General features: G+C 42.8%; 1 protein-coding gene across 9 annotated transcripts in view; it reads right to left on the bottom strand.

Annotated features, from left to right (window-relative positions):
* The window catches only part of arid1b (AT-rich interactive domain 1B), a 224,445-nt gene that overhangs the window by 8,880 nt on the left and 190,699 nt on the right, over nt 1-24,866 (bottom strand). For 6 of the 9 annotated variants that reach the window (XM_061742836.1, XM_061742834.1, XM_061742835.1 and 3 more), the window contains 8 exons: nt 20,470-20,779; nt 17,840-17,986; nt 11,230-11,354; nt 9,762-9,865; nt 7,060-7,242; nt 6,254-6,469; nt 4,902-5,127; nt 405-546 (listed from right to left, as the gene is read on the bottom strand). In XM_061742836.1, coding sequence (XP_061598820.1) covers nt 405-546; nt 4,902-5,127; nt 6,254-6,469; nt 7,060-7,242; nt 9,762-9,865; nt 11,230-11,354; nt 17,840-17,986; nt 20,470-20,779 — 1,453 coding nt within the window. The remainder of the gene's footprint in view (nt 1-404; nt 547-4,901; nt 5,128-6,253; nt 6,470-7,059; nt 7,243-9,761; nt 9,866-11,229; nt 11,355-17,839; nt 17,987-20,469; nt 20,780-24,866) is intronic. The other 3 variants (XM_061742829.1, XM_061742833.1, XM_061742832.1) reach the window with 3 other exon arrangements.

Below are 24,866 nucleotides of genomic sequence, written 5' to 3' on the forward strand. Positions count from 1 at the left end.
GGTTAAACAACACTTGTTATACATGGATATTACTTCTCACAATATATCACAAAGCAGGCAAACAAAGGACTGCGACTGCAAACACAGCTGTCATGGTTTATAATTAAAATCAGCAGAGATGAAGGAGGAGGATTCATAAAAAGAACAGAGAATCCCAAATATCTGAATTTTGCATAACTGTGGTGATCTTTACACAAAGATCTTTTTCTTCCACTCAAATTCAGCGATACCCATCTTTTTTTTTAGAGGAGGTGCTTATATGGCTTATGATATGTCAACAAACAATGATTCTTCATAGGCTACTGTTTCTGTTGATGCAAAGGAAACTTATTTTTGAAAAAAGAAAAGCGATAAAAAGCAGACTGCATTGATCAGCCGTGCTGACATTAGCGTCAGTCTGGTACCTGTTGGGGGGGAGCGGTGTGACCTGTCCCAGTGGGGTGGTGGCTGGGGTCGGCGGTTTCAGGTCGCCTCCTGCCTCCACCGTGGAGTTGCTGCCGGATGACTGGGGTGTCTGCGGGCCTTGAAGGGAGCCGCCAGAATTAGCTGGGAGACAGAAGAAGCGTTTTTTACTAAATCTGGATGAGTCACAGACTTCCTGCTAAAAGTCGTCACACATACTGTACACCGACTGCTCTGTCCTCTGCTGCGAACTTGAATCGGGTTGGAGTTAGAGCGGCCAGCGAGGGATTTCGCCTCAGCAAGGTGCTGTATTAGGGAGATAACTTTGGCCTTAAGTCTAAAGTACTCGCAGTCATGCCCGACATGAGAACTGAGCTCGAGCAATCAGGCCACATGCGGCCAGAAGAGACGGCAAAGAGGGAGTGTTGAAGCCGAGGAAGAGGGGAAAGGAAGAAGAAGCAGGCTGACAGGACACAGTACGGAACGGATTTACAGAAAATATCACCACTTTGAGTGTGTTTAGTGGCAGCACAGCTCTTAATTTGAAAGCTGTTTAAAGATGGTTTAGCAGGCTTCTATTTTGGTGTACTGTGGATCTGTTCATGTAGAGGGTTACAATTAATGGCAAAAATACAAGATAAATTCAACTGAGTAATATCAACTATGGACAGACAGAAAAGAACAAAAAACATCTTCTTAATTTAAGATAAAAAACTGACAAGGATTGTGCTGTTAAATACGACGGAGTATTAGGGCCAAACTAAGACAAAAAAAATTGGAAATTACGAGAATAAAGTCATAATATAATGAGAATAAAGTCGTAAAATTACGAGAATAAAGTCGTAATGTTGCGAGAATAAAGTCGTAATAGAATAAAGTCGTAATATTATGAGAATAAAGTCGTAAAATTACGAGAATAAAGTCGTAACATTACGAGAATAAAGTCGTAATGTTGCGAGAATAAAGTCGTAATATTATGAGAATATAATTTATGAGAACTCTAACAGGAAGAGCTTCTTCTCCCTGTGTTAAAATGAGGAATATTGAGCATCTTGTGAAGTTATATTTATATATTTATAATATATTACGACTTTATATTATATATATATTTATTTATATTATATATATTACGATATTATGACTTTATTCTCGTAATTTTACGTCTTTATTCTCATAATATTATGACTTTATTCTCGTAATTTTACGACTTTATTCTCGTAATTTTACGACTTTATTCTCGTAATATTATGACTTTATTCTCGTAATTTTACGACTTTATTCTCATTACATTATGACTTTATTCTCGTAATTTCCTTTTTTTGTTTTTTTGTTTGGCCCTAATACTCCGTCGTATTTAAGACCTTTTGAGAAAGAAAGAAAAAACACCAGCCTGAGATTCAAACTGGGGTAATTGGGCTCTATTGTTATGACATCACTCTTCTGTGACTTTCTCAGTTCATTCATTTTCTTTAAGAAGTTATAGGAGTGCAGAACTAAAATAAAAATAAAATAAATAAAACCACGGGATATAAACCTGCAGAATGAATGGACAATGTGGGCCGTTCCAACTAAAAGATGACAAAGACAGAGAGAGAGAGAATACTAAAATAGCCATATAACCATTTAATGCAAGCAGACTCTCTCTGGGACTTACTCAGTGGCCTTTACTTGCACACATCTCCTCCGAAAAAAAAAAGAAACCTGTAAGACTTAAGCTTTTAAAAATTCATGTTAATTCTGAATAATTCAATGATACCTCCAGCATCTACATCACAGGAGACAGGGAGACAGGCAGACAGACAGGGGTAGATGGTGTCCCATGATGATGAGCACAGGTGGGAGAGAGGGCAGAGACGGGTCAGCGAGCATTAGTGATTCCTCACTTCCCGGGATATCCCGGTGTCAGACCGAATGAATATGCACACGCATGCACATGTGGAGAAGCTCCACCAACGGTGGGGTTAGCCAAGGTTAAGAGGTTTGCCATTCTTCAAGAGCGGGCCAGACGGATCTGTAATACAGAGGAGTTGAGGTATGAAGATGGAGGAGAGGTGGAAAGGAGAGGGAACTCAAGTGCCCTCTGCTCCGCATTTAGAGCGAGTAAAAAAAAGGGAAGGACTGGGGAGAAAAAAAAGTGTGTGTGCCTTCAGGAGGCTCAGAGCTGATGTTTGATGTGTGTGCGCATTAGAGCCTGCATGCGTGTCAGTGGGTGACATAATCCAGAGGGGTGGTGGTGGTGGTGGTTAAAGGGGGGAGGAAAAAAAAAAAGAAAAAAGAAGCCAGTCAGCCGAGCTGGTTTTGTGAATGAAAGGTGACTGCGAGGTCGAGTTTGTTTACGTTCTACATTCCAGTCCTCATTAATCACTCCCCACTCTCCTCCACCAGCGCCACATAAACACACACGCTCTCTCCCAGCCCCACCACCCCCGCCAGCCCTCTGGACAGGCTCCCTCAGTGACATCACTGAGCTGTCAGTCTATATATAGGCTGGCAGGGTGTCAGGAGGGCAGTTTGCACTCTGGAGCAGGCAGAGGTGGAGAGCAGATCAACGGAGAGGTACACAAAGGCAACAGATGGGGTGTTTTTTTTTCCCCCCTCAGCTTTTACAAGATCTGGCACTGACTTCTTTCCATAACTAAATTCAATCTTGAGTTTAATCAAAAGCATGATACGCTAAAGAAGAACCATAATATCAGTCCATAAATCGTGGATAAGAGGGTTGTGTGTGCACAGTTTGCAGCTGTGTAACATGGTTTGAGAATCACAATTGTATCTGTCAGGTAATAAGAAAATATCTATAACATAGTAGTGCTTAGGGATGGGCGGTATGAACTAAAAAATGTATCACGATAATTTCTGGCATTCATCCCGATAACGATAAAAATGACGATAAAGAAAATATCAATTCAACTCCACCTTTTTAACTATAAATCTATCTCGCTCTCAGATCCGCCATGTTTGTTACACAAAAACGTCATCAACGGGAATTAATTATTTCTTTCTTTCTTTCTTTCTTTCTTTCTTTCTTTCTTTCTTTCTTTCTTTCTTTCTTTCTTTCTTTCTTTCTTTCTTTCTTTCTTTCAGGCTCATTTCCTTCCTTCCTTCCTTTTTTCCTCCTGCTCTCTCCTTCCTTCTCCCCTTCCTCTTTTCTCCCTTCCTTCCTCCTTTCCTTGTTTTCTCCCTTCCTTCTCCCCTTTCCTTCCTTCCTTCCTTCCTTCCTTCCTTCCTTCCTTCCTTCCTTCCTTCCTTCCTTCCTTCCTTCCTTCCTTCCTTCCTTCCTTCCTTTTTCCCTTCCTTCCTTCTTTCCTCCTGCTCTCTCCTTCCTTCTCTCCTTCCTTCTTCCCTTCCTCCCTTCCTCCCTTCCTTCCTTCCTTCCTTCCTTCCTTCCTTCCTTCCTTCCTTCCTTCCTTCCTTCCTTCACGTATGTTGTGCGTGGATTTAACGCAGAACCATAAATGAGCTTTACACAAAAACGTCATCAACAGGAATTTATCGTTTTTACCGTGAGATGACAAATTCTTACCGTGGGGAATTTTTTTGACGGTTTATCGTGAACGGTAAAATATCACCCATTCCTAGTAGTGCTTCCATCAACTTTCTGCACTAAGAAAATCTGGTGGCGCCCTGATGTTGGACATAATAGATTCTGTGAAACCGAGGTGTTTGGAGCTGCTTGAATTAAGGAAAAAGGGACTTTATTATGAATTATCAAGTGCTGTGAGAGAGCTGGGGCACAAAGTCATTATGCATTTATGCACTTGCTTGCACTCCTAGCATCCATATATGTGTCTGTATGCAAATGAAGGCCAGATGCTCTTTTCCCATATCCACAATGAGAAAGCAATGATTTGCACCAGTATCCTATTTAAAAGCACGGGTCACTCTCCTCATCTCCACTGCAAATGAGAGACACGACCTGCGCGGGGAGACTCGCCGTGTGAACGGCTAAAAAGCATCTGTTGTGCTGCTGTAGAGCACCAAAACAGTTTCACTTAACCCTTGCAACACGCCGTAATCCAATAAAGGCAAATCTGGTGTTGGATGTACAGAGGGAGTTTGCGTCATAATTCACCTCCATTTATATTTGAATCACCTCATCAGAACATTGATCACTGTCACCCACTTCACCTGGGTGTTAGTGTAATGTAGTGCCACATTCATGGTTTAATTTGGTCTTTTTATGTTTTTTATCTTTATGTTACAATGTACTGTTATATTCTGTAGTGCTAGGTTCAGTTTGCACACTAACTTTAGATTATTTGTCTTAAAATAAAACAACCTTGGCATGAATTTATCTGTAGACAGGACATTTTCCCCGAGATCTCTTTGGCAGCCGTCCAGGATGCAGACGTAGTAGCTTTGTTCACTGTACGACTTTTTTTAACACAGCTGAAAGGATCATAGATCAAATCGAGTTTGATCAACAGCACCTGCTGTATGGGTTGTTGACAGATGGGATACGGCCAATAAAAAGAAGAGAGGTGGCGACCAGGACTCACCAGGTGACGGCGGCTGGATCTTGACCTGCTTCCTGTTGTCTGCTCCGACCAGGCTGCTGTTGCTGTTGCTGTTGCTGTCCGCGGGCGGCTCCTCTCCTCTCTCCATCTTGCACTCGTAGGCGAACAGGTACTGGATGTACTGCTTCTTCAGCGTGCTGGCCGCGCTGCTGGAAGTGCCCACGTTCATGGTGCTGGACAGCTCACGCCACTTTTTGTTTTTGTTGACCTGGAGAGTTCAGAAGGGATTGAGAGAATGAGGCACGAAGCACTCATCACAAAGACATTCCAGGTTACTTTTACTACTCTAATGTCGTCTCTTTGACCTTGAGTTTGAGGAAGGAGACACAGTTATTGAATATATAAATTCAAAAATCACTGCACTGGAAATGTATTTTGCAAAACAATTTCCTTTCAAGACTTTTTTTTAGGTTTTGCCATTGTTATTCACTTCATTTATGAAGCAGTGGAGATCGTTATGGAGTAGGGATGGGCGATATTTTACCGTTCACGATTTACCGTCAAAAAAATTGCCCATGGTAAGAATTTGTCATCTCGCGGTAAAATGATACATTACCGTTGATGACGTTTTTGTGTAAAGCTGATTTATGGTTCTGCGTTAAATCCACGCACAACGTACGTGTGCGTGAAGGAAGGAAGGAAGGAAGGAAGGAAGGAAGGAAGGAAGGAAGGAAGGAAGGAAGGAAGGAAGGAAGGAAGGAAGGAAGGAAGGAAGGAAGGAAACAAGGAAAGAAGGAAGGAAGGGAGAAAAGAGGAAGGGAAGAAGGAAGGAGAGAGCAGGAAAAAAGAAGGAAGGAAGGAAGAAAGAAAGAAAGAAAGAAAGAAAGAAAGAAAGAAAGAAAGAAAGAAAGAAAGAAAGAAAGAAAGAAAAAACGATAAATTCCCATTGATGACGTTTAGTAGCATTTAGTATTGTTTTACAGCAGTGTTTTGGGGGCTCCAAAGACTGAATGTGGTGATAGATTTATAGTTAAAAAGGTGGAGTTGAATTGGTATATTTTTTATCGTCATTTTTATCGTTATCGGGATAAATGCCAGAAATTATCGTGATAAATGTTTTAGTCCATACCGCCCATCCCTATTATGGAGGCACAATCAATTGTCACAATCTTGCCCCAGTCATTTCTTGATTCACAGAGGGTCTCAGAGGTTGCGTCCCATTAGACCTAAGGTTAATCTACTAAATTAATTTTATAAATCTCCTTCTCCTGACTACCTCTGTTAACTTTTACAATCACAACATATGCCGTTTAGCACACGCTTCGGAGGAATACAAAACAGCCCACACAAACGGCCAGCGTCAGATGACTTTAACCCCGTTCCTCGAGCGTTACCATGGCGAGGCCTCCAATCTCTCGAACAGCCATGTAGAGCTTCCAGAGGTCTAGCGGTTTCTTTCCCACAGCCGGGAGCTGGGGGACAGGTGTGCCACGGTCCTCCATGAAGGTCAGGTATCGCTCCACCCAAGGTCGTCTCTCGGGCTCCGAACCCAGCTCGTACAATCGCGTGATTCGCTCGCCACTTAGGGCGGACGGGTTCGGGTTGGCTTTCTGGTGAAAGATGGAAAACAGAAAATAAGAAGAGGAAACAGATTTTAAATGGTAAATACATCTTAATTTTACTTTTCTTATACTTAAGACTGAACACTAAATAAACACTAAAGTTCTTTATCAACTTGAAAAATGTGGACATATGATTTAAATAATTTTACATATGAAAGAAAGTGTGAAGTTACACAAAATGTGCTCTATTGTGCTCTATGCAGTTTCTCTTCTTGCTGCTGTTCTCTGTAACAACCCACTCATCCACTTAGGACCATTAAAAATGTATGGCTTATTTACAGACTCTGAAGTGGATCCTTGGTTGAATGACCAAGCAAAAACAAACTTCTTTATTGCATTTTGTTTGGTCTACTGCCTGTGTTTATTTCTAAGTCCATATATAGAACAATACATATCCCTCAAGTTCAAATTGAAAGATGAAGTTGATCCCACAGAACCGCCTCTGGCTTCAGTCCAGGTTCAGCAGCCGGTTTCGGTGTTTATGTCCAAATGTTGTCGATAAAGGTGTTATATCTAACTCCTGTATTTAGTAAGTGCATTTACAAACATATCAGACGAAGACAGTTTCCTTTTCTTACAGGGCTGGAGGGGGTCTTGAGAGGCCAGGGGGGGCTGCTGATGCTGTCGCTGTCATCTCCGTGGTAGGAGGACAGACTGGCAGGGCTGGGCGAGAGCGGCGAGGGCACGGGGAGGGCGCTGGCGGGGGTGGCGGGCTGGGACACACTGCTGCTGTTATTGTTCATGTAGCCATCCTGGAGCTGCTGATAACAGATCAATGCTATTAGAGCGTTGCACTTCAAACTTTGACGAACATATAAGACAGTCTTGTAAAACATGACGTTCTCTTTATGGATGTATTAAATACCCAAAAGTGATTTGAATAATGTAAACCAAATATAAAAAAATGAAATTCCTAAAAATACTGAATATTTGTTGAAAATAAGACATTTTATTGGGTTTTGAAAAAAATACATCCTATAATGAATTTGTCAGGTCGGGTTGGTAGAAGTAATATCTCAACTTAAAATCATAATATATACTTGTAGGTCATTTGAAATTTTAATAAAAAAAGTAAATCAATAAAAAAGATTTGAAATGTGGGTATGCAATCTCATTAAAGATGGATACAAAAAGGCAGTTGGCAAAATTTAAGATTAATTTGAAAATCATGGACACTCAACTTATTATCAACACACACCCCAAAAAGCAGAATCTGTGTTAGCACAAAACTGCATTAGTGCACATTGATGATGGAACATAACACATTTTCTTCCATAAAATGGAATTGGGGCGGCAGTAGCTCAGGTGGTAGAGCGGGTCGTCCAATGATCCGAAGGTCGGCGGTTCGAATCCCGCTCTGTCCCAGTTTGCTGTCGTAGTGTCCTTGGGCAAGACACCTTACCCACCTTGCCTCGTGTGAATGTGTGTGAATGTTGGTGGTGGTCGGAGGGGCCGTTAGGCGCAATATGGCAGCCACGCTTCCGTCAGTCTGCCCCAGGGCAGCTGTGGCTACAATGTAGCTTACCACCACTGGTGAGAATGTGTATGGATGAATAATGATTTCAGTAAAGCGCTCTGGGTGCCTAGAAGGGCGCTATATAAATCCAAGTCATCATCATCATCATCATCATAAAAAAAGAAACCTTTTTTTATTAAATCAAAAGTGTCCTGTCACTGACTGAAAACATATAGAGCGTTATGAAACTAAAACTACAACTAACGGGGCCGCTGGGTGTTAAAGAGCTAAAATTCTGTATGAAGTAGGAACTGGAGACCTTGTTCCTTCAAAAGGAAAGGAGTGAGAATCCTAAAGGAGGTAAAATACAGAGTTAAACAGACGCTGTCCCCTGCACACCCCTGTTTTATTTTTATTTTTAATTTTCAAATACATTGCTAGCATTATATTTTTATTCATAATAAGCTATTTCCTATCTCGTGATCTTTTCAGCTGTTTTCAGTTAAATACATTCATTTTACTTAAATTTTAGAGCAACATTTTTCAAAACATGACTACAATCAGCACTGTATTAGTAATTTTGAGTAAATAATATGACTTATACAGTATGACACATTCCAGGGGCCTTGAAAATGAATATTACTCACAATGAAGCATGTTCTGTACAGTCCTTTGATTTTGTGGCTAAGATTTAATTCTTTTATGACTAATAAGAGTCGAGCTCTTAGTTAGCGCAGCACAAATACAGCTTCCTGCGTATCCTGATTATGTGGTTAAGAGTGAAACATACCGTATGTGCACAGCTGTTTTTGTGCATCGGTGCACAAACTGCAGAGCTCATATTTGTATGCTACTGGCTACATCCACGGATCTCAAACCGGCAGAAACTCCACTTTGTGTAAATCACTACATGTTAGTTCACATGCATGTGTGTGCACGTTTGTGAACATTTATATGTGTGTGTTTGTGCGTGTGTGTGTGTAAAAGAGACTGCGAAAGAGGGAACAACAGCATGACAAGTACTTCTGGTCTGTTTTCAGAATGCTCATGTCAGCAAAACCTTATCTTCTTTGGACCTCTCTCTCTCCCCCTGTTTCTCTTTCTGAATCTCTAACTCGTTTTCTTTCTCTTGGCAGACAGATCATCTCTTTTGGGAGCACTGGGGGTCTTTCTGGCTGTTCAGGCTGCTTTAAATAATTCAAAAGGCCCTACTAACGTAATCAGCAAAAGAAAAGACAGGGATTTGGTGTGTGTGCCGAAAAGGAGTTGTAAAGCAAAAACAGGGGGGGGGGGTTAGAAAAGAGCAAAGAGCAGAGTTTTGTTGTTGCTGAGCTGAGCCAAGCCGAGCTGCTATTGTAGGTCAAAATGAGAAGTCAGCATTATGTGTAGACACGTGTGCACGTGTGTGCGTGAATGAAAGGAGGCACAGAGGAGCAAGGATGGCGAATTTCTTCTTGTTTTTCTGTGCACATATGTTTATATTTGCATGCACGCGTGTACTGAAGATGCCAAGCCCTCTCCCTCGCCCAGCGATTCTGTCTTTACTGCAGCTTGAGCTGCGAAAACATTCACGAGAAGAGAGCGTTTCGGGCAGAAACAAAAGCTAGGGAAACATTAGGAATGGCAAATGTTCAACAAATCATTAAATGCGGTGAGAAAACAAGAGCGCAAGAGCCCACTGTGCTGAGGCAGCATATGCTGATCAGATTTGGTTTACTTCATTTAGATCAGACGACAACATCTAGAAAATGAACAAGCACTGGTGTATGGAAACGGGAGGGAACTGCGAAGACAAACAGGAGGAGGAGGACGGTTAAGGACTACCTTTGGCTTATGTGGCTCGTTGCTGGGGCTGCTCTCGTCTTTGACTTCGGTCTTCGCTTTACCATCGGCACTCATTATGACATCTCCTGACAGCACCATGGCTCCTTTAACAGGAAAAAGTGCACATTAGAGAAAAAAAAATAAAAATACTCAGTGTTTAACAAAACCGTTCACAAAATGAGAACATTTTTATTTTTTTGTTGCTGTATTGTAACCAAATTAAATGTAGGTGCAAAAATTTTGTTTCCAAAAAGTGTTTCTACAATCGGTCTACTGTAATCACACAACAATACAGGCATTTACTTTTTTGTATTATACTCAGATTCAATTAGTTTTAACTCTTTTACTCTCTGTGCAAGCTGGAAACCACTTTAAAACTCTGTAAATACAGTAACATTTTAGACAAAGTCAGACAATGTTCTTACTTTCTGTGGTCTCAAGGCTGCTCTTTGCCTTTCCGACATTCATCTCAAACAGAGAGGAAAGTTTATTGTGGCTATGTCTTTGGTTGGACATGGAGAGAAAATGAGATAAGACTCCAACAAAAGCAAGCCAGCGCACTTGCAGATCCTCAGCATGGAGGAAAACGTCCACGCGGACACAAGAAGGTGGAAGACTCGCTCTCAAGTCATGTTGACAGACAACAGTGTGTATATTTTTATTAGGATTCTATTAAAATAAAACCCGGGATGCTCAAGACTACTTTGAATAGTGTTAACTGACTCTTTATTTCATGGTAAAGTCCTGCACAATGATGAGAAAACTTACGGTATTCAACTTCTTCTGAGAAGAATTTTAAGGAGCTTTGGCATAAAAGTTTGTTTTCCAGATGTGGTCCCCATTGTTTGGCCTCAAATTGAAGACACCTTCCATTTTAGGAGCTCCAGATCTCTGCATGCATTTAGCAACACCCTGGCACGAAGGCTGACATGCTTAAAGAAAAACTCATGCACCAATTAATTTTTTGGTCCCTGAAAGTTTGGCCGTCCAAGAAGAATAAAAGCAGAGAGTGCAACCCGCAAACTCTTGATTTATTCACTTTTCTGGCTTTTTGTTTCCTTTTCCGAGTCTCTGATTGGAAACGTTCCCTTCGCAGGTCCTGAGGAAAACACTTCAGTCTTGGGGGAACAGCATTTTGTCCACTAGCTGGGCTGTGATTTGGGTTCTTTTTCACTTAATCTACATAAGTTCTGCACATTGTAAAACATAAAAAGCTCAGACTACATATAGTAGATGAGGTGAACACCTCATTTTTAATCCTTATATATCAATTAAAGGTGAACCGTAAAAAGGCTGCACATGTGGACTTGATTGTGAGGAGGAAATGTAACTATTTCTCCCAACATGTTTAATAAGATGACAATTATAAGCACTTACAATCGTGCATGTCCTCTCTGTGTTTGTCAACTGAAACCAGTTCTCACATCTTGACAACCATGACCTTTTGTAGCCGGCATGAATCAGATACCTGAGGAGGGCCCGCTGTAGCCTTGGCCTTGCGCGTTCCCCACAGCTGAACTGTTGTTTCCCATCGGCTGACAGTGGGGGACGGTGCTCGGCTGGTTGCTGCATGGACCTTGGTAGCTTCCCTGCCTGCTCCACACAAAAGAGGAACACATTAGAAGGTCTGATGAAAATGAATCAAGTTAGTTTCACAATGTAATGATGGTTCTGGAGAGACGCGGGTAACCATGGAAGCTGCAGATGAACACAAGTCAAAAAATCACAGGAAGATATTTGGCAGCGCTCACCGCCATCCTCCTTTACTGCTGTAGTAAAAATTGAGCAGCATACACATCTCAACGTCACGTTAAAAAGACATTGACACGTCCCTGTTTGATCATATGGCTTTTCTCAAACAGTGATGACGGGTGTGCAACATTACAAAAGAAAAGAACATCTCTCCTCTTTACCTTGCACATCCCCCTTCCCTTTTCTTCCTCTCCCTTCTTATCCCACAAGTCATAATTTAACTAATTAAGGTGTGCCTTTGGAGAGGATCATGTTATTTGTTGCCATGGTGACAGCAGGAATCAATGCTGCTCAACTCCCCTCACTCAGCCTCTTCTCTTTATCTCAGGCGGCTCATCACATGGTGTTGCAAGTGACATTGGAGGGGCTTATCTGCCACCTGGTGAATACTAGGCATCCTATTTTTATGTGTGTGTGTGCGTGTGTGTGACTGAAGGCAGAGTCTAGCCTTGCATGTCAGACAGGCCACGCTGGTTATGAAGGGGCTGCAAGGGAACACCGTGTTTGTAACAATTTGGTCCATCTCCTGCTGACGCAAGATGATCTCCTGGGCAACCTTGTAAAAAACAACTGGGAGTACGAAAAAAAGACGCCTGAGGTGAGGAGAGGCAAAGACCCACATGATGGAAGGAAATGTCTCTGATATGAAGGTGAAACACCGTCAAAGAGGAAGAGGCTGAGAGCTATGAAAGTCAAATGGCAGTAATGCTGAAAATGAAGCAAGAAACAAGGGAAGGGAAACGCGATGGGACACAAGGGGGAGTATGTGGCGCAAAATATGAAGCTGTTTATATAGACTGAAAGAAAAATGCTGTCCGGATTTACGTGTCAGTCAATTCGCTCCTAACTGGCATCTTTCTCTCTTTCACACAGTCACACAGACATATAATGTAATACCTCGTGTTGGAACCGAAACACATTGCCTGAGAGGAGGGATTGGCTTGGTAAACCTCCCTATAATCTCATCTCACAGATGTAATTAGTCATAGAGCACGGCTGATGATACATATGTAATCCCTCTATGGGGGATGAGGTGCGCTGGGGAGCTCCATGGCAAAGAAACAAGCACACCAAATCCACACTTATCTGGCCCCATTTTCCTATAATGGGGGGAACATAGACTCCTTCGTTTGCTGCCTACGTGTTCCCTAAAAAGCTCCGTGTGAGTCAAAAACACAGAAATAAATTCACCTTTTGATTGTTGCACCTTTTCAAGCGAGTCAAACGCATATTCTGCATGCTAACTCCCAGGAAAAGAGCGTGCCAGTCAGGAAAAATAAGTTCAGAGATGCTCAACATCTTCAGACCTCACTCATCCAGACGCTGAAAATTCCCTTCACCCACCGCAAGCAAAATAAGCACAAGTTCATGTTTGAACGCTGAAAAAAACCCCAAATCAGCAACAACAACAACAACGGCAGTGGTTGGTGTTTTTTTTGACTGTGGCGCTCTCCCATTATGACTAATTCATGTCATAAAAAAGCCCATTAGAAAGCACTTGATGGAGGCACTGCACAGCGTTTAATCACACTTAATATATGCATGTGCCGCTATCAGGGCTGGGGGGTAGAGGGGGCGAGGAGAGGGGGGGGGGGCGGCACAGCACATTCATCTTGCTCTTGGGCACCTTTGTGCTGGCAAAAAGAAGTATCCTGTTGCTGCGGAGAGAGAAAGAGAAGGAGTGAAGGAAGAGAAGGGATAGACGATGGAAACGGAGGTTGAAGGAAAAGGAGGGAGGATGGGAGTGAAGGCAAAAGTGACAGGAAGGCAGAGGAGTGCGAGTGTGAACCTCCGGTGAACCGATGGGGGGCGTATTTTCAGCTCACGCCCTCACAGGCAGAACTGGCTGCTCTTCCATGAGACTGAGCCTGGGGATCAAATATCCCAACACGCATGTAAACACACACAAAGGAATATGGAAAGGGTCTTTCCGAACACCAACGGGTCAGTTCACTCTCAGTTTGTTGTCTTGGAGAAGCTAAAGGAGGAAAAAGAGAGGAAAAGTGCAGGGGAAGTATTACCTCTAGTTCACTGGGCTTTTTGACTGAACTGTATCAAAATACTATATTTTTACCCCCAAAGTCCTGCCTTCTTCTTCTTTCTATTGTAATGTTACACTCTGACCTATTTCCTTGCTTTTCCCCTAACCATGTGCACAGCCATGTCTCTCCCTTTTCTCTTCAGTTGCCATGTGTGAAGGGCATCAGAGAAGGCTACTTTCAAACCGTAGTCAGAGTGTGTGTAAGCGTGCGATGTGGAAATGTGTTTGAGCTCGTCCTTGTGTTTGTGTGCGGGGATGGGTGCTGTTGCCAAGGGGATGCCATGGTTACTAGGTGCCAGCCAACCAGCTGACGGTTCCTCTCTAGAAGTGGCAGCGCCTTTGTCCTTCATCCGTGGTGACAGGCCACGCCGATGCCTCCCAGAGCCGCTAACAGGACGAGACAGCCCAAGCGCTGGGACTGCAGGACTGTGTGACGGCTGAGAGGCCCTCCCTATCGATCCCTCTGCTCGGTACGTGCTCGAGTGTGTAGCAGGAGAAAGCGAGAGGAAAAAGGAGCCGGAGAGAAGCTGCTGGATGGAAGGATGGACTGAATTGGCTGGAGGCTATGAATTATATATGGACGCAGTCTGTTCTCAGGGCAGCATGGGCTCCTCCGTAGTCCTGACTCAACTGACAACGCACACACACACACGCACACACGCACGCACACACACACACACACACACACACACACACACAAATGCATACAGACGCAAAGCAACACAAAAAATAAAAGGACGGCTTTTAACATATTAAATCCAGAGAACCCCCCCCCCCCTCCCTCCCAGACATCAAACAGCTCAGGATGGATGGATGGAGGAGAAGCCATTTATTTTGCCCATCTAATGAAAGCCGAGCGCTCCACAGCGCTGCCAAGACTGCGAGCGACAAAGCGCCACAGGCAGCATCTCGCGTTCTTGACATTCAAGCACTGCTCTTATTTATTTAGCAAATTTACTTACTAAGGAGGTCAGAAATGAATTATTTGGCGAGGATTTGCCTGGGAGCACTCTCCTCTCCGCTCTTCTCTTCTTCGCTCATCCGGCAGTTTTTTTTCCCTTCAATTTCCTTTTTTATTTACTGCTTTTATTATTTACTTCTCTCTCTTTTTTGGAACTTTGCTCTTCTTTAACTAAGTGCTTATTTTTACGACAGATCTCCTGTTCCTACAGCTCCAGGAACTTTCTGTAGCGTGTTGCCGGCAGCGCTGGAAAGTCATTTGAAAAGCCAATTCTATCCTCAGAAGCCTACGCCAAGAAAAGCTTATAACGTTTTAATACTTTGTGTTCTCTCTTATCCAAAAAGAAAAAAAAAAAAGAAATTCAAGACATCAATCTCCTGCTCCTTAAAAATCATGTTCCAAACATCTTCCCCACTGACACCGTATGTGTTGTTTGAACATGTTACACTGATAAAACTGCAGCTTTCTAGTTCAATTAAATCATCTTTTTCTGAGGCTAGTCGTCTTCATAAACTGAGCTGAAGGTGAAAATGATGCACCTCCGTTGTGCATCAATGCTCCATGTAAGTACGGCTGTGAAACGACGCACCACTGATATCAACAAGATTTATTTTTGCTGCAACGTGGTCTGATCACGGTGTAAAAGGGGCTACTGATGAAAAATCCCCCAGATTACCAGACTGACTGGCCCTTTTCTAAAGATTAGAAGCATGAAAAACAAATTTAGAGTTTCACTTGTGTTCCTGGAATACTAAAGTGATCATGAGCAAGTTATTTAGAGACTTGCTGCAAAACAAATCCCATATTAACTAAGATAGGACCCTCCCTAAATGAATGGTTTGATAAGTACAAAAGAATTGTTATGAGTTTTAAATCAAACCATCGATACCAAAACAGTTTTGAACAAGGCTGTAAATATGTTTATTTCTGCTCTAAAGTGCAGATATGGTCAGTGGAGACTGACTCGCTTTTGGAGCCTCTAGTGGCCAGTTGAGGAACTGCAAGGAAACTTAGAAGTTAAGACGGTTGGTGCTTGGTGTGGACGTGTATGAGCTGGGAGAAGTTGAAGATACAGAGTGAATGGCAGAAATGTGGAGGCTTATTGGTGGGAATAAAGAAAAGCTACATTTCAAAGAAAACAAGGGAAAAGAAGGAGAGACCAGCCCATTTTATAGCCACTAACTAACTAGCCCATGATTTGGGAGGTTGGTATGGGGTTGCTGTAGCAGCCAGGCCCGATTCATCAAAGAGCCAAACTAGACACATTGTCTACGGCGAACAAGTTGTTCCTCAGACGGAGAAATGTTTCACAATGTTGCACTGAGATCTGGAGCGCAAACGGGGCGCGGGAGCCTTTAACTACAGGTTTTTCTGAGGCCAATTTTCTCCTGATCTCCCTCTGATGTTCTAAAGTACGATCTGAGAGAGAGAAAAAAAAACATATCAAGGCTGCGTTGGAGACAGCAGAGAACAAAAAAGCAAATTGGAAGGAAGAAAGACTGAGACATAACGGTCTGGGCGCGATAACAGAGCTGCACAAAGACAAAGCAGGCGATACAGTTGGGAGAGTTGGTAAAATGAGTGAAACAGGTGGGAGGAGACAGAGGAGAAGCAGGCAAGAAGGGATGAAAGGGGAAGAATGAGCGACACCAGACAAGATGAACAGTGAGGGAAAGACAAGCAGACACTCTCATGCAGACATTTCTGTAAAATTGTCCATCATAGCAAAGGAGTCTGACACACTTTTGCTTTAAATCAGATAAAAAAAGAACATTCACCCATAAATAAATGAAAAAGCTGCCACTAGAAAGCTGATATAAGCTCATTATTTGCGTCCCCACCCCCCCTACTGCTCAGTCAATGAGGCCGTGCTATGATTTAAACAAACACAGTAAAAACTGGTAAATTTCCATACAGCTAGAGAAAAAAGAGAATTAAAAAAAAACATTTCAGAAACAGAAACCCATCAGTTCGGTGGACTTTTGGCTTCCAATGTGATCTGCTTAACGCCAATAAAATGACACAAAACTCCAAAGAAAAGAACCCGGGGACACTTTCACACATGACAGAGAATCAAAATGGATCGCTTTTCAGCCAGATCTGTAAAAGGAGAGTGCAAGAACCGGAGAGAGAAAGCTGGCTCCTGCAGCAGCAGCGCAGTGAGCGACACCTCTCTGGTGTCTCGGTGAATGTTAGGATGTGAGGAGAGACTGACAGCCAGTCTGATTGGTCCCAGCAGTGGGGATCATGTCACGCTACTTCTTATTGACAGCCCAACCATCTCTTAATGGCTTGTCCAACATTTGCATCGCCGTGTGTGCACATACAAGTGTGTGTGTGCGTGTGTCACTGGACCTCCCGATGCACATAATTAATCACACATACTGTGTACTGGACAGCCCCCAACCCTCCCAGACACACACACACACACACACACACACACACACACACACACACAATTGTTGCGAGGAGTGCACAGCAATGACACAGCGAATGTGTGTGTCCAAGTTAGGGCTGGGCGATATGGACCAAAAGTCATATCTCAATATCTTCTAGCTGAATGGCGATACTCGATATATATTGATATTTTTTCTGTGACATAATTGGGGTTTTCCCCAAAGCATTATAGCATAGCAGCTTTGTTAGCTTCATTTTTTTCTGAGGCAAACCCTTAAAAAAAAGTCAGTTTTAATACAAAACCTCGTGCCAAATGTCACAGGTACCTTTATTAACAGAGGTCTGCACAATATCAAAATGTATAAAACAAATGAAATAAAAATGAACTGCCTGCATATATAGAATAAAAATGCTTCTTAAATAAAATAAAACAAATATCCCTTTCCTGCATAACAATTAAATTAAAATACACTGTGCAATTAATACAATGTAGAAAGTAACAGGCAGACTTTTCCACTGAGGTTGACAGTTGCGCAAATAACAAAACATTTGTGCAAATCTCAAGTAAAACATTCAAGTCAATTTGTCACAAAATAAGCTATATCAAAATCATATTTTTTTTTTTAAATCAATATAAACGATATTGTCTCGTACCATATCGCGTTTGAAAATATAGTGATATATATTAAAATCTCGATATATCGCCCAGCCCTAGTCCAAGTACGACAGCATACGTGTTCTTGTTCTGTTGCCAACACAATGACTCAGAGATGGCTGTCCTGATACCCATGACAGGAATGATGATGACGAAGGTGATAATGGCAATAACAATATGAACAACGGTGGCTCCCATGACCCGCCACCACGTCCAGTCAGACGCACAAACAAAACACAACTCACACACGTGATGAAGATGCTGAGACCTACCTATGCTGGTGTGAATGTGGGGGTGGCAGAGTGGGAGGATAGTGAGGTCTGGATGGAGGTGAGGGTGGCAGACAGGTGGAGGAAGGGTGCAGCCAGTGGGCGGAGGTGTGCTGCATGTGCACCGGAGACCTGGCATACGGAGGCAGCCTGGGGACCGCCAGCACAAGATAAATCTCATCTGAAAGACTGAGCGGCTCATAGTGTTCAGTTTGACTTGTGTTACGAGAAAAAAAAAAAAAAAAAAAAGAACATTGACAAATTTTAATCTGCCACGTCAGCCTGCGGAAAAATAACAGAGACTGCTCCCATGCTGCATTTAAAAAACAAAAACAAAACATGAACTGATATGAGAAACTCATTCTCCTTCTCAGGTGACAGGCGTGTTTTTTTCACAAGTTTCCCCGGCAGGGTTCAGCAGAAGTTTAAAGCCCCCCCCACCCCAAATAAATCCCACTACACCTCCCATCTCCAGGATAGAAAGGATAGAAAGAAATAACATCCCTGATCAACTACAAACCGGATTCGGTTGAAGTTGGGAAATTGCGTAAAATGTAAATAAAAACAAAATACCACGATTTGAAAATCCTTCTCAACCTATATTCAATTGAATACACTACAAAGACAACATATCTAATGTTCAAACTGATAAACTTAATTGTTTTTTTTGCCAAATAATAATTAATTTAGAATTTCATGGCTGCAACACGTCCAGTAGAAGTTGGGAAAGGTGGCAAAAAATACTGAGAAAGCTGAGAAAAAAGCTCATCAAACACCTATTTGGAACATCCCACATGTGATCAGGCTAATTGGGAACAGGTGGGTAACATGATCGGGTATAAAAGGAGCCTCCCCAAACATGCTCAGTCATTCACAAGCAAGGATGGGGCGAGGGTCACCACTTTGTCCACAACTCTGTGAGAAAATAGTTGAACAGTTTAAGAGCAACAATTCTCAAAGCAAAATTGCAAGGAATTTAGGGATTTCAACATCTACGGTCCATAATATCATCAAAAGGTTCAGAGAATCTGGTGAAATCACTGCACGTAAGCGCCACGGCCGGAAACCAAGACGGAATGATCGTGACCTTCGATCCCTCAGACGGCACTGCCTTAAAAACCGACACGAGTGTGTAAAGGATATCACCAAATGGGCTCAGGAAAACTTCAGAAAACCACTGTCAGTAAATACAGTTCGTCACTACATCAGTAAGTGTGGGTTAAAACTCTACCATGCAAAACAAAAGCCATTTATGAACAACATCCAGAAACGCCGCCGGGTTATCTGGGACCGAGCTCCTGTAAAATGGACTGATGCACAAAGGAAAAGTGTTTTGTGGTCTGATGAGTCCACTTTTCAAATTGTTTTTGGAAACACTGGACGTCGTGTCCTCCGGACCAAAGAGGACGCGGAACCATCCGGACTGTTATCAACGTAAAGTTCAAAAGCAGCATCTGTGATGGTATGGGGGTGCATTAGTTCCCATGGCATGGGTGACTTACATTTCTGTGAAGGCAACATAAATGCTGAAAAGTACATACAGATTTTGGAGCAACATGTGCTGCCATCCAAGCAACGTCTTTCATGGACGCGCTGCTTATTTCAGCAAGACAATGCCAAGCCACATTCTGCACGTGTTACAACAGCGTGGCTTCGAAGTAAAAGAGTCCAGGTTCTCCCCTGGCCCGCTTGCAGTGCAGACCTGTCTCCCATTGAAAATGTGTGTGAAATATGAAGTGTAAAATACGACAGAGAAGACCCCGGACTGTTGAACAACTGAAGCGGTTCATCAAGCAAGAATGGGAAAGAATTCCACATGAGAAGCTAAGGGAATTAGTCTTCTCTCTTCCAAAACGTTTATTGAGTGTTATTAAAAGGAAAGGTGATGTAACGAAGTGGTAAACGTGCCCTTTCCCAACTTCTACTGCGCGTGTTGCAGCCATGAAATTCTAAATTAATTATTATTTGAAAAATAAAATAAAGTTTATGAGTTTGAGCATTAAATATTTTGTCTTTGTAGTGTATTCAATTGAATATGGGTTGAAAAGGATTGTCAAATCATTGTACTTTGTTTTTATTTACATTTTACACAATTTCCCAACTTCAACCGAATCCGGTTTGTATTATAGAATCGAAATGTTTTGTATTTGAAGGCACTTTCACAATTAAAACTGAGATGTACTGCTTTCATGTTCCGACACGACTGAATTCACGCCACACTGCCCTCCTGACTAGCCAATATCTGTTTTCCTGGAACAAATGGCACTTGGTGTGTAAAGCCATCAAAGTGCCAGGCGTGTGAAAATAAGAGTAGTTCCATAAATGTCTCACAGGAGTGGAAGCCCTCAGAGCAATCTCTGCAAATATTACATTTTAGTACAGAGCTAACACATAAACGTGCTGCAGTAATACCCTCCATAAAGTCTGGGCCATTTCTGTCGTAATGACGCATCTTTTGTTTATTTGGTCATGAACACGCTGGAGACTTTTATGGCACATTTAGTGCGACTGTGACAGATGAACAGGCTGATATATTCAGATATATTCACACATCCCTGTGCATTTAAGATTCTGTATGTTATTCTCTAAAATAATATAAAGGGGGTGGAGCTCCTGAGCCCTGACACTCTTACCTGTTGTGAACTGAGTTGGTAGATCCCGGCATGCCTGCTGCCTCGTGGGCCTTGCGGTTGGAGCTACCCAAAGATGGAGGACCCATTCCTGGCCCCCCTGGTTGCGGCATACTGGGGGAACTGGGACCTATGGACGGGTACGCCCTGTTCTGGCTGCCTGGGCCGTGGCTGCGTCCTCCCGGTGTGGGCTGCCCCGGGCCCTGACCCTGCATGGGGCTGGTAGCGTTCAGTCCCAGACTGTTGGCCATGCCGGGGCCGCTGTAGCCGGCACCGGCCGCCCCGCTGTAGTTAGAGGATCGAGGGTAGTTACCTGGAGAGACATGATGAGGCACTCAGCAAGCAGAAGCATAAAAATCAATGTTCACATTACACAATATTACTTGAAAGGTTAAACCCCTGTCAAATAGTATGGAAGGCATATTTAGGTTTAAGTACATTTTACAGAGTCAGAATATTCTGCCTTTTTAATATACAGTGTATACCTAAAGAAATGAATAAAACTGTTGACATTTTTGAACTTCTTTTTTTTCCCAGATTAAGAGAGAGAGAGAGAGAGAGAGAGAGAAAAAGAGAAAGAGAGAAAAGGAATTACTTAATCCTGAGGAAAAACTATGGGATCACCTTGTAATTTGCACATCTAAAACAAAAACCTGCATATGTATCAATGTGCAAATGAGGCTGCAGTTAAAAGAAAGTGCTTGCAGACATAAATAAACGGTTGCACCTAAAAGGAAAAGGATTATTAAAACGAAAAGAAAAGTCAACACACAGGGAACCAAAAGATGTTGGTTGTTCCCAGTCAGCTGTAATGCCTAAAATGTCTGAAATGTGGGGCAAGTACAAACACTGTGTTGCATAAGAGAAAACCACAGGCTACTGGGAAGACATCAAAGCGTCAGGATAGAAAAGCGAGTGTTAGCTGGCTTGAATCTAATAATACAGCAGGTCTGAGCCTGCGCGATGGTCCCGTTGGTTTCTGTATGACCCTACCAGCAACTAATGACTGGCCCGGAGTGCACCCTGTTTCTCGTATGATAACAGGTGGGACAAGGCCCCATGAACACAAACAGTATGAAGCATTTAAAGAAAACAGATGGGTGGAACATGTGTCAACTCAATTATTTAGCAAGTTAACACTCTTGTGGAAAATGTAAAGCAGAGGTGGATAAAAGAAAAAAAAAAGTCAGTTATGAGGCTTTGTGAGGCCAAGCTGATCCTTCCACTGCAGTACAAGAAACCTGGAACCTGATTAATGGAGAAAATCATTTTTCATTAGTGAAGTTCATGCCTCAAGGAACTACGTTGCCATAAAAGCCAGAGGAGATCAAACTAAGTACTATGTTTTAGTTCATTATGACATAATTCTTACCTCGATATGATTGTGGAAAAAAAAAGGTCACTGGAAGCAACAAAGCCAGAATGTTCAGCTGCGCCGCCCCCCCCTTTTTTTTTAACAATGAAAAATGAAAATCATCCAAGAGTGGAGGTTCCATATTTCTTGCCAGGTGTTGTAGGCTGTTGTCATGTTTGTATGTAACTTCATTTCTTTGAATTTGAAAGATTGCATATGAGAAAGATGGAGCAACTTCTGCTAAATAATGTAGTTGCAGACTGCTTCCATGAATCACCTCATTTGAGAGAAATGGAGCGTGCTTGTCAGCTTATAAAGTTGCACCTAAAACAATGACACATGCAACCATTTCATCCATCTAGAAAACAACACCGTGACAGGTAAGTAATGAGGAAAGTTGAAAAAAGCAGAACTAAATTCTCATTCGTGACCTCCGCCAACTACAGTGGATGCAGGGAAAAAAATATTTAGGGTTGTTTCTGCTGACATTTTTCACAGTTGCAGGTTGCTGGATAGCCCTGGGAGCAATTGCAAAGCTTAAGGCTGACTTTGTGAAACACTTAAGAGGAGCTCTAATCTGCAGTAAAATGCTTTCTTGCTGCCCTGGAGTGCCACACGACTGTGATGCCAGAAGCTTTCCTAAGGCACATTTAAACCCCTCTATTTTGGCTTTAAAAGCCCAGCTCAACTCCATCTGCAATACAAGCTGAAAGAGAATCACCAAGCTGTCAAAGACAAGATGTACATACATTCAGGCATAGTTGAAGATAACTGCTGCACATGTGAGTGCTGTACACACCCCCACACAAAAAGCACATAACGTTGTATTCCCTCTGCAGGCACTGAGGCTTTTCCACTGTGATATTTCCTCCCTGGAACAAATCCCCTGCAAAATAGAAATGGAAAATGTGCATCCTCCATTGTGAAGGGAGCTATTTATTTTGATTTGATTAAGGGTGCTTTAGTTGGGCCTCACTGCTTAATCCCCTGAGAATATGTCTGGAAAAGGGGATCAAGTTCTTTTAAAACCTGAAGGTTTTTCTGCACACTCAAACGAGGGAAAGTTAAATGACAATATTCCACATGGGGGTGGAAGCTGGGGCTGGGGGTTGGCTTTGGAAATGGCTTCCCAGTGTCCTCGAGCCGCTTCAGCGAAGCCACTTTCCACATGACATAAGCCTGCGAGGTCTGACAGAGAAGCAGAGGAAGGGAAGGAAGCAGGAGGATGACATACAAAAAGAAAAGGGGGGGAGACCCCCGTCTCTCCAACCCTCGAGATAGGATTTATATTAAATCAAAATAAAAGTCTTTCCTATAAAAGTCAGCAACTCTGCTAGAATTTGTCCAGACATTGTGATGAAATCTACTGTGGGAGTGGGGGGGGGGGAGAGGCAAATTATTTCTGGGGAGGCTTTGGTGAGTCGGTGAGCTGAGTACAGCTGACACCTGTCAAGGGTTTTGGGGCTATAATAGGGAAGCGTTCAGGAAGAAAGGAGGTCTGCTAACGATCGCAGGAGGATATGTGTGCTGCGCTGTACATGTGTGTACGAGCGTGTATCCGTTCCACTGTGTGAATGCAGATATAATACTTTAGGGACCTCGCAATCACTGAATGACATATTTCCATGTTTCTTCTAGTCCTAGTCCTAGTGGAAAATCCTGGGAATGTTGTATCGAAGCCGCCGTGCTCTCAGCTCAGCAGGACGGGCTGCTCGCAGATGAACGAGGCCCCGGCCAGCGACCTCTCTCAGCTCTCTTTGGACAGCTGTGGACACCCATGGCTGCCTGCCATCTATCCTCAAAACCCGAGGGGGGGGACACTGTGGTTTTTGGCCCTGTGGCCTACTGAGGGTTCAGTACACCTTGCGGGGAGATTGTTTATGTCATCCAGTCCCAACTGTACAATCTGCATGTTTTGTTTGTTCTCTCCATTTGGCAGACTGGCCAAAGCCCCGAAAGTTTCTTGGAACGAGGAATTTTCTTCAGTTTGAAAAGTATATTATCACGTAGAAAAGTAGAGGAACTTATCAGTTTCAATGCACTGCAGTTTAAAACCCTGTGGTTCTGGCCAACGTCTGCCTTCGCTCAGAGGAAAGACAGAGCAGCTGCTAATGGAAAGCTTTCCTATGAGAGTTTTGCTTCGTCCTGACAGGAGTGATTCACTTCCTGAATGATTGGCGCTGCGCTAGAATGCCTCTTCAAGGAGAGATAGCGTGCTAACCCACTTTTTAAAAATGACTGAGAGCTCAGCCTCAAACTCCAAGGTGTTTTCATAAGAGCCTTCTATGATTTTGATGGTGCTATTAGATTATATCAGATGAGAAAAAATGGATCGCCGCTGAGGAAAAATGTGAGATTTTTTTTGTAAACGAATATTTGCAAAGCTTACAAAGCTATTATATACTGGAGATATGGGTGATCTTTTCCTAAAAGAATGCACCCAAACCTGGATGAAAAGGATAAATAGTCCATGCCAACAAGGTGCCTTTTATGCATCTCTTCTTAGACTTAACATTAGCGAAATGAAAGGACGTCTGAATTCAACTTATTATGAAACAAACCGTTATAAGGTTATGTTAACTGCACATTTTAGCATTACCGTGTGCATGCAGAAGTGTACACCTCTGTTCCAGTTGCTCTGTAAATTAATCAAAGAGGAACACAAGGAAATAGGACAAGGAGGATGTGATTTCTTATTTGCACCTTATTGTGTCCTTCTTTCTCAGTATTAGTTTTGTCTCAGCATTTGGTCTCTTTTGGGAGTGTTGGTGATAATTATAGCATGAGGAGAGGTGGGAGGGAGGAAGGAGAAGGACTGCTCATGGTGCTTCTTTCACAATTATAAAGAAATTCCCGTCATGGTCACGCATTTGGTGGACGATATATCCGGTGCCAGGTTTAATCCCCGTAGTCCCGCAGGAGAGCTGGAGTGTGACCGTTCAGATTACCGTCTACTGCTTCTCCAGCTGAGTGGACCGGGCCACCGTTAACAGGCGAGGCAGCTAGTCTCCCGTCTACGCTGGAATAAGGTATGATGGTGCGGCAG

This window comes from Cololabis saira, chromosome 16, assembly GCF_033807715.1.
Source record: "Cololabis saira isolate AMF1-May2022 chromosome 16, fColSai1.1, whole genome shotgun sequence".
NCBI lineage: Eukaryota > Metazoa > Chordata > Actinopteri > Beloniformes > Belonidae > Cololabis > Cololabis saira.